Source organism: Mandrillus leucophaeus, unplaced genomic scaffold, assembly GCF_000951045.1.
Source record: "Mandrillus leucophaeus isolate KB7577 unplaced genomic scaffold, Mleu.le_1.0 Scaffold1033, whole genome shotgun sequence".
Taxonomy (NCBI): Eukaryota; Metazoa; Chordata; class Mammalia; order Primates; family Cercopithecidae; genus Mandrillus; species Mandrillus leucophaeus.
In genome coordinates, this window is record NW_012098466.1 from 700,393 (window position 1) to 711,249 (window position 10,857).

Below are 10,857 nucleotides of genomic sequence, written 5' to 3' on the forward strand. Positions count from 1 at the left end.
CCATTTTAATATCTATGTGTATATATCTCATAACAGCATGTTGTAAACCTCAAATATACATAGTTGACATTAATAAATCATTTTCATTAGGCCATTGCCTGGTACACCCCTATCCACTGGAAGCAAGCATGGGAAAAATTAGATACTGACATTGAATTTAACAGATGTTCGGTAGTATCTCCAACATTCCGGAAGCATGTGTTTCAGTGGACTGCATCTACAACTACAATAACTAAAGAAAAACAAGATCAACCTAAGGAAGATATCTCAAATTATCAGGTGGAACAAGCTCAAGTTTTTCTTAAGAGGTAAGGGTTGTTTGGTTTGTTTGTTTTAATGGGTCCTTCCCACAATTAGTAACTGAGCATATGGGAATGACTGGATGACAAATGGATGTGTGATGTATAAATTAAATCAGTAGTGATTTTTGGAAACTACTATTTTGAATAGAACTCATAGGGAAAACATAAAAACAGAACGAGCAAGTGAATACTCATGGGGCAATGAAGGCTGGAGATCTTAACTAGATAGTATTGAGATGCCTCTGGCCATTTCACTTTTCATGGGCACTGTTATAAGAAGCAAGGCTGCTGCAGAGAGGGGAAGAGGTGAGGTATCCCCAAGTCTTTAGAGGTGCTTAGGTGGAGGGAGAGGTGCATCATCCAGGAATTTCATCTTGGATCAAGAACTGCCTGTGGACAGAGGTGCAGAATATATTATTCATTTGTAGGCAAATGCTTCTGAAGTTATAATAAAAGTTCTGCCCACAAAGTTTAAAAAGTCGTATTCTCTTGGTCTTGAAATATGCTTTCACTTTAATTGTGCCTTCAACACTAATGCCACAGCATAAGATGACTTCTGAGTTCCATTTAGGCTTTTTTCTTTTACAGAGAGAAGGAAATCCCACCAACCGTTTTCCCCAATCGCAGCCCTTGGTGCCAGAATCCCTATGTCTCTGCACATCCTTACTGTCCTCTGATTGAACCACACAATACATCCACCGCTGGAGGCAACTTGGATAGACAGCCCAGGTCTCGGTCAACCAGACCTAATCGAGCCTCAGGTCAGTTAAAAGAGTACTTGTTCCAGTGGAGCGTGCGTGTGTGTGCATGCACATGTGTTAACTAGTGGGTTAAGTGGTTAAAATTTGCTAAGTGTTAAAGATGATTCATATTATCAAGAACAGATGGCTCTTAAACGAAGTATTAAACCATTCACTTACATTTCCCCTAGCACAGTGTCTTCCACTGTGCTAGATAAATATCTGTCCTTGATAAATATCCATTGAATGAATCAATGAATCAAAAGAACAGAGTGGCCAGCAAGAGTATGTATGATTCTCGAAGTTCAATGAAAAATACTTTTGTTTTTTCATTAGGCAGCAAAAACTGATCTTACAAATTATTCTGTGTTGAAAAAATTTCATCTTTTCCAAACGCACTCTAACGTTAATCCCCAATTCTTTCTCCGTCAGAAGTTTCTTAGGTCCTCTAAATAAAGCTTTTAGAGTTAGTATGATTAACACAGGCTCTGTAAATGGATTTTAGGAAGTCCCTGCACTTCCTACATTTGGCACAAAATTGTGTGTCTATATGATTTTTTCTGAGGAGAGAGTCCATGAAGTTCACCAGATGTCCACAAGTATTTAACAAGAACTGGAGTAGAAGAACATAAAGTCAAGAAGGAACCAGACCCTAAACTATTGGAGAAAGCCTGTTTAATACACCAGCAATATTCTGGTGAAGGTGTAATGATTCACAAACTTTGACTTAGGAAAGAAGAGCTTGTTTTTTTTAAAAAAATGAAATCTTAAGCAGGATCCCAATATATAAAATGCATAGGTGAGGAGGATGTACCAATTTCCACTGCTCGTGACCCCCTTATTCTTCCTTTTCTCTTTGCCTGTGATCTTTAAGACACCACCAAATCACAAGACTCTCCATGAAACAATATGACAACCATTGTGTTAATATGCTAGCACATCATTGGGAAGTAGCACCCCCAAAATACTACCTTTCGGTAGTGGAATGATGGAAATTTTGTAAATTATTGAATATATTTCTTTTTCATAAAATTGTGTACCATGTAGCTCTATGCCTGAGTTTCCTCATCTGTAAAGATATGGGTCTGAAATTGAAGGCCTTTTTGGCAATAAACTTTGAGCATGTGTGTGAGTTTTAGATATAGATATATTAGATAGATGTAAAGAACTTTAGCCCTTTATAATCTTTAGTACTTTATGACTTAAATTTGAAGCTCTCAAGAAATACATTAATTTATGTTTTTCTTTAATTAATGATAACCTTCACTCTTTCACTTATTCCGAACAACTTATTTTCCAAAGAAATTTGATTTCAGAATTTTTGAGACACTTTTCTATAATATAATGGTGGCAACTCATCTTGATTATTCAATAACATTTGCTATTCAACACAAAACACTTCACTGTATGTGCATATTTTGTAGCAGTATATTCAAAGATAGTTGCTTTGATACCTCTACAGTCTTTGTGCATCATTATATATAACTTTTTTATTTTTCCATTCACTAAATTTTCAGTATGAACAGATATACATCAGAATTATATGATTTTTCTTTTATTTCTACCGCAAAAGATGGCCATAAAGGAAAGATGTTATGAATGATTGGTTGCTGATTGATTGAATCAACTAATCCCTGAATTACCAGTTCATCTCCTTGAAAGTATATGTAACATGATTCTTCAAGGGAAAGTTACATGGTTTGTTATTTTTAATTTGCCTGCTACTGGAAAATTTGTCACCATTAGCACACACTTAATAGCTGGCAAAGAAAAGAAAATAGACAAAATAAAAAATAATTATACTTGGAAGTTGTTCAATCCTCCTCCATTTACCCTACAATAATAAATAGGCTAGTTTGCTGAGTTACAGAAGAATCTTAGAAAGAAATCTATCTTCTATCTGAAAATTGTCACCTTGTTTTAAACTGTGTCTCTCAAGTATGCTACAGAGGAGCCTAGAGACTAACAAATAGGATAATTTTAAAGAAACATCTACACACCGTACTTCCAACTTATGCTAAACACATTTTGTTTTTAAAAACATGTTAAAATACAGCAAGTATAACATTAAAAGCACCTATATATTAATCATGCAGAATGAATGCATGTTAACATTTTGTTCTATTGTTTCACATTACTAAAAAGAAAAATTCATAAATTTGAAGTTCCCTTTAATTGTATTTGCAGTTCTGATCTGATATTGGAATAAATCATTCTGGTTCTCATTTTGTACTTTGTTTACATGCGTATGGATCCATAGAGATATATATATATTTAAAATAATTTGTGTGTTTTTAATTTACATAAATGGCATCATGCTAAATATGCCTGCTCTTTCTGACTTCCTATAATTTGGGAGATTTAACTATAGTAACATAGACCTAATTCAGTCACCTTAGTTATTATGTAGTATTTCATTATACAAATTTACTGTATCTTGTTTTTTCCCCATTAATATTTTTCTCATCAACAATGTAGATTAAAAAATTTTTAATTTTTAAAAGTTTTCTTTTTTACTTCAAAAAAATTTACCAAGTCTTTGAATGCATCCAAGAAAGTGTTATATCTGTGGCAATGATTATCCTTGTGCCTGTCTACTTGTGCATACATACAAAGGTTCCTTTGGGGTTCATACCTAAACTTTTTAAATCTTCTAAAATTCCTACATGTACTTATGCAGTTGTATAGTACCTGTATCTTCAACTTCATTAGATTTTGCTAAACTGCTCTAGGAAGAATTTTGCTAATTTATACTCCCACCAACATAGTAAAATATTTCCCATTCCCCTTTTTCTCACCTAACTTTGTATTGCCAGAATCTTAAATTATGTGCCAATCTGATGGACATTAACTACTAATTCATTATCTTAATGTGAAGTTCTTTAATAGTGATGTTGTGCATATTTTCATATGTAAAAAAATAAAAAATCTTTCCCTATCTCATAATAAAAAAATTATGTGCTTACATTTATTAATTTTGGGGAGTATCCATTCCCTCAATCATTTATCCTCTGAGTTACAAACAATCCAGTTATACCCTTCAAGTTAGTTTAAAATGTACAATTAAGTTATTATTGACTGTAGTCACCCTATTGTACTGTCAAATAGTAGGTCTTATTCATTCTTTCTTTATTTTTTTGTATCCATTAACCATCCTTACCTCCCTACAACCCAAGTCCCCCACTACCCTTCCCAGCCTCTGGCAACCATCCTTCTACTCTCTATGTCCATCAGTTCAATTGTTTTACTTTTTAGATCCTACAAATAAGTGAGAACATTGTGTGTTTATATTTATCTCTGATAGTTTTTCCAATTTGCTTTTTGTGTATGTCTTTAATATATATGAAGTTGTTTTTATGTATGGTATGAAATAGTGACCTCAGATTTCTTCCATATGGAAAACGATTTGTCTCAACACCAGAGAGTGTGTCCATCGTGTGCACACTGATTTCTAATACCACCTTCCTCCTATGCTTGGGTCTAGGTCTGTGCTCTCTAGAGTGTTCTATTGATCTATCGCTGTGCCAATAACACTGTTCCCGTTGTTATTTGTCTATGATCATTCTTTTGCTCTCTTCTTGCTCTTCCCTGTCAGTGTCATTTGGCTTTCCTTAAACTTTTTACTCCTCTTTACAAGAAACATTTTTACCAAGTTTTACATAGAAAAACCATCTTGTTGGTAGTTTGATTAAAATGGTAAGAAATTTAAAGGTCATGTTTAGAGAAAGTTGATACCTTTATGATACTGAGTCCATGGTACATGAAATCAACTGTCAATTCATTCAGATTTCTTTCATGGCTTTCATTGATACTTTGTCATTTTTTTCCCATAAAATTCTTGTACTTTTTTGTTAGATTTCTGACCCAGGCAGGTATATTGATTTGTTGTTATTGTTGCTACTGCTTTTGAAAATGCTATCTTTTTCTATAACATTTTTTTCACTTTTTTAAAGAAGAGGAAAATTATCTTTGTATATTGCTCATGTTTCAACACATTTTCTGAACTTTTCAGTTTTAATAGCTTGTAGTCTCGTGGGGTTTTTTTGTTGTTGTTTCTTTGTTTGTTTTTGAGACAGAGTCTTGCTCTCTCACCCTGGCTGGAGTGCAGTGGCACGGTATCAGCTCACTGCAACCTCCATTTCCCTAGTTCAAGTGATTCTCGTACCTCAGCCTCTCGAGTAGCTGAAATTACAGGTGTGCGCCACTACATCCAGCTAATTTTTCTATTTTTAGTAGAGACAGGGGTTCGCCATGTTGGCCAGGCTGGTCTCAAATTCCTGACCTCAAGTGATCTGCCCTCCTTGGCCTTCCCAAGTGCTGGGATTACAGGCATGAGCCACCGTGCTTGGCCACATTGGTTGTTTTATCCCCCTCTGTATTGTACAAATGTGTACAAATGACATCCTTTCTTTCCAATACTTGTAAATTTATATCATGTTCTTGCATTATTGCATTGACAATAATGTGAGATAGTTCCAATGAGCGTGGCCAACTTTGTCTTATTCATATTTTTAATCGGGATGCATCTAAAGTGACGTCATTTAGTGGAAGGTTTGCTGAAAGTCACCACTGAGCATTCATTTTGCTGAGAATTTGTTCCTGTGGGAATTAACATAAATTTGGGGGAATGTTCTGAATTCTACAATGTGTGGGGTTAGGAATTTTATTCAATATAATGAAGGTCAAATGCACAGGGCCTCTAGCTAACTTTGTGGCTATGGATTATTAGAGGATTAAATATGATATGACACTCATCCTGCCCCTCGGTGTTCACAACAAACTAAAATGCCAGAAACCACTCATGGGTAATAAATATTTCTGGTGATTTGGGAGTCATGACCAGAGGTTTCATTAAAGCTCCCTCCCTACACACAAAAAAATAGTGAGTAGATTCTCTTTAAGAGTCCTTTCAACTGGCCCCAATAGGGGTTACCCTTGGCTCCTCATGCCATGCACTACCAAAGCTCTTGCCATAATTGCCCTCTCTGTCTCTTTCAGAAGAGTTCTCACTCCCATAGCTTTAGGAGTCACCATACCTTCTACCAAAAGCCTGGTAAGGTATCCTCCCCCTATCCTAAGAGGAATCTGAGAGCAAATGTCAAGAGGAAACATTTTTCACCTCCTTATAAATTCCACTATATTTTGACTTCACAAATAAGAATTTAATAAGTGGTGGACCTAGAAAATTTTCCACCTTTGAATCTTTTATTAATGTTATAAAATACAGAAAGAACAAAAAAGACACTTCTCAACCCACTTCCCCAAGTAAAAAATACTAGTATGTTGTCATATTTGCACTAATTATGTTTAAAATAAGCATTATATGTCAAACAAAAGTCTCCCAGATTTCTTTTTCTAGTCCTAGTCCTATTCCCCTCCTTTGCTCCCTGAAGCAACATCCATGAACTAGGGATATTTTTTCTTTTTGCTATTGTCTTGTTTGTTTTTCATTGCTTAACTCAAATCTAACTTCAAATTCAAACATTTTTCCACTATCAACTGTTGAAGCTCAAAAACTCATCTGTAGCTGCAAATATGTATTTCAAACCTACATAACCAAAGCAAATGTTGCAAAAGACTATATTGATTTTTCTAAGTATGACAGATTCTGATATTTCGTACTCTTTTATTTCATTTTAAAATACTTGCCATGACCTTCTAAATTTATTTCATAACCAATAGAAAGGGCAAGATTTGCTGTTTAAGAAACATTGCTTTAGAAATATTTACGAAAAGACAAGAGCAATGGAAAAGGCTCAGAAGAGATAGCATTGCAACTAAGGTATTGAAGGTTGAATAGGAGTTATTCAAGTTGAAAAGAAGGTGGGCAAAGCATTCTGAGTAGAGGAAACGGTACATATTAAAAGTACAAGGAGGCAAGAGTAAACTTTGGGTTCAGTGAACAGTGAGAAATTGTATCTGACTGAAAGGTAAGTAGAAATTGAGGTGTTAGCCCAGAAAGTTTGGTAAGGACTAGATGTTAGAGGTATGTGTACACCACTATGTTAGAGTTTCGACTGTATTATGAAAATACTGAGAAGGCACCAGTTGGATTTTAAATAGGTGCCCCGTATAGTTAGATCTGTGTTTGAAAGAGAACTTGAAAAGCAATGTGAAAAATGGAGTAGGAAAGATTCCAAACTCTTTATCTCCAGCCCAACATTCTATTCTGAACCTTTGATTTATGAGGCTAATTGCTTATAATCTCAGCTGGATGCTCTACAAGTATCTCATTCTCAGAATGTTCAAAACAACTCATCATTGTCTTTCCCTCAAAGTCTGTCATTCCACTGATTTTCCTTATATAAGTGAATGCCATTCAGAAACCTGAGGTATCCTGATGGTCTTTCTCTACTCCTTTTCCTTCCTCAACTCCCAAGTATAATCAGTTCTTGTTTATGTATCCTAAACATTTCTTCTCTTACTTAAAAATCTTCATTTTCTCCCTATTGTCCTCATGGTGGAATCCAAACCCATAAAATTGTTTAAGTATCTTTGAGCCTGGGCTGGCCTATCTGATCACACATTCGCCTTCTTGCATTCTATGCTTTAGCCATCTTGAAGTTCTTCCAGTTCTTCAAACACACCGTGACTACCTCCAGGCCTTCACACATTCTCTCACCCCTCCTCTTCTCATGGATAATTCTTTTTCATCCCTAAAGTTTCTACTTATATGTCACTACCTCCAAAGAACCCATCTCTGGTCCCCACCAAATGAGTTTTTTCTCCTAATGTGTGTACTTAGTAATATCTTATACTCATCAAGCGAAGCGTTTATTGCACTGTATTGTAAATTACCTTTTATCTCTGGACTATAAGTGTTAAATTGCTTTTATTTTGCTCATCTTTTTGTCACTTGCACCAAACTCAGTGCATGACATATAGGAAGGAGTTAATATGTGTATACTGAAGGACAGACTGAAAAAAAGACACTGAAGATTTTTAAATGGCATCTCATAGATGGTATTTTAATGAGAATTTTGGAAGCAATATAAAAAATAAAGTGGAGTATAAAATATCCCCAAATCTAGAAAAAAAAAAGCAGTAAGGAAGAGGCAAAGGATAAGAAAAGAAAGGAACAACAACAAAAAAAGATTAGAGAGAAAGACCAAGCACAAGTAAGTCTAGTAGAGTTGTAATCTGAGTCCCAAAAGGAGATGATGGAGAGGTTGAGACAGAACAATATTTAAATAAATAATGGAAAAAATTCTCAAAAACTGATACAAAGACATCAAGCCACAGAATTAAGAACAATAATAAATCCCAAGCAGCATAAATACAAAGGAAACCACATCTATGTACATCATAATAAAAGTTGAGAAAACCAAATATGGCAGTCATAAGATAATAGAATGAGAGCCTCAACATGCTAGCGGAACTTCTAATCCTGAGTTCTATATTAAGGAAAAATACACCTGAAAGGGTGAAGGTAAAATAAGGACATTTTCTGACAAACAAAAACTGGAAGGATTCATTAATGCCAAATCCATAGTAAGGAAATATCAATGGAAATACTTCAAATAGAAAGAAAATTATCCCACATGAACATGCAGACCTATAGGGAGAAGTAAAAAAAAAAAATGGAAACAATAAAAACATGAACAAACATAAATGTTTACTGTACAAAACAATACTGACGTTGTCTCACAGGGTTTTAAATTTAGATAGAATTTAAATACATGACGGCTGTATAGTTTCCTAGGGAGGGCTACCTTCACAAAGCACCACAAACTTGATGTCTTAAAATAAATTTATTATCTCACAATACTGAGGCAGAAATCCAAAAGCAAGGTGTTGGCAAGGCCATGCTCACTTTGAAGACTTTAGAAAATTATCTTTCCTTGCATCTTCTTAGTTTCTAGTCATTGCCGGCATTCCTTGATACTCCTTGGCTTATTGATCCATTGCTATAATTTCTGCCTCTGTCTTCATATGGTCTTACTTCTTGTGTGTCTGTGTCCAATTTCTCTCTTCTTTATAAGAACATCAGTCATTGGGTTAAGGCCTATACTAATCCACCATGACCTCATCTTAACTTTATTACATCTCCAAATACCCTATGTCCAAATAAAGTCACGTTCGCAGGTTCCAAGGGTTAGGACTTCAACATATCTTTCAGGGAAACAATTCAATCCATTACAACAGAAATAATAGAAGAAAAGTTGGGAGAAGACTAAATGGAGTTAAAGTACTCTAAATTTTCTATTTTATCCAAAAAGTTGTAAAAATAGCAACTTATATTAGACTTTAATAAATCAAAAATACATGTTGTAATATAGGATGGAAACTAAAAGAATAGTATAAGAATGTCGGCCTGGCACAGTGGCTCATGCTGGTAATCCCAGCACTCTGGGAGGCCAAGGCAGGCAGATGACCTGAGGTTAGGAGTTTGAGACCAGCCTGGTAATGTGGTGAAACCCCCTCTCTACTAAAAATACAAAAATTAGCTGAGCATGGTGGTGTGCACCTGTAATCCCAGCTACTCTGGAGGCTGAGGCATGAGAATCACTTGAACCCAGGAGGCGGAGGTTGCAGTGAGCCGAGATTGCGCCATTGCACTCCAGCCTGGGCAAGAAGAGTGAAACTCTGTCTCAAAGAACAAAAAGATATATGTCGTACTTTCATTATCATTCAGTTAAAAATATATAATTTCCAACATAATATCTTCTTTGATATAAGGGATATTTGGGGAAAATATATCACCAAGAAATTGGGTTTATTTCAGGAATGCAAAGCTGATTATAAAGAGGAAAATTATATAATCATCTCAAAGTAAAAGCATTTGATAAAATATTCACTCCATACCCACAAGAGAACATTAGAATATTAGGACTAGAAAGAATTTTCTTTTTTTTCTTTTTTTTTATTTATTATATTATACTTTATGTTCTGGGGTACATGTACACAACGTGCAGGTTTGTTACATATGTATACATGTGCCATGTTGGTGTGCTGCAACCATTAACTCGTAATTTACATTAGGTATATCTCCTAATGCTATCCCTCCCCCGGCCCCGAACCCCACAACAGGCCCGGGTGTGTGATGTTCCCCTTCCTGTTTCCAAGCGTTCTCATTGTTCAATTCTCACCTATGAGTGAGAACATGTGGTGTTTGGTTTTCTGCTCTTGCGATAGTTTGCTGAGAATGATGGTTTCCAGCTGCATCCATGTCCCTACAAAGTACATGAACTCATCCTTTCTATGGCTGCATAGTATTCCATGGTGTATATGTGCCACATTTTCTTAATCCAGTCTATCATTGAGGGACATTTGGGTTGATCCAAGTCTTTGCTATTGTGAATAGTGCTGCAATAAACATACGTGTGCATGTGTCTTTATAGCAGCATGATTTGTAATCCTTTGAGTATATACCCAGTAATGGGATTGGTGGATCAAATGGTATTTCTAGTTCTAGATCCTTGAGGAATTACCACATGGTCTTCCACAATGGTTGAACTAGTTTACATTTCCACAAACAGTGTAAAAGCATTCCTGTTTCTCCACATCCTCTCCAGCACCTGTTGTTTCCTTTTTAATGATCACCATTCTAACTGGTGTGAGATGGTATCTCATTGTGGTTTTGATTTGCATTTCTCTGATAGCTAGTGATGATAAGCATTTTTTCATGTGTCTGTTGGATGCATAAATGTCTTCTTTTGAGAAGTGTCTGTTCATATCCTTTGCCCACTTTGTGATGGGGTTGTTTGATTTTTTCTTATAAATTTATTTGAGTTCTTTGTAGGTTCTGGATATTAGCCCTTTGTCAGATGAGTAGATTGCAAAAATGTTCTCCCATTCTGTAGGTTGCCTGTTCA

General features: G+C 35.4%; 1 protein-coding gene across 2 annotated transcripts in view; it reads left to right on the top strand.

Annotated features, from left to right (window-relative positions):
- The window catches only part of LMNTD1 (lamin tail domain containing 1), a 150,800-nt gene that overhangs the window by 116,702 nt on the left and 23,241 nt on the right, over positions 1 to 10,857 (top strand). For both annotated transcript variants that reach the window (XM_011978585.1, XM_011978576.1), the window contains 2 exons: positions 91 to 308; positions 891 to 1,063. In XM_011978585.1, the coding sequence (XP_011833975.1) occupies positions 91 to 308; positions 891 to 1,063 (391 nt within the window). The remainder of the gene's footprint in view (positions 1 to 90; positions 309 to 890; positions 1,064 to 10,857) is intronic.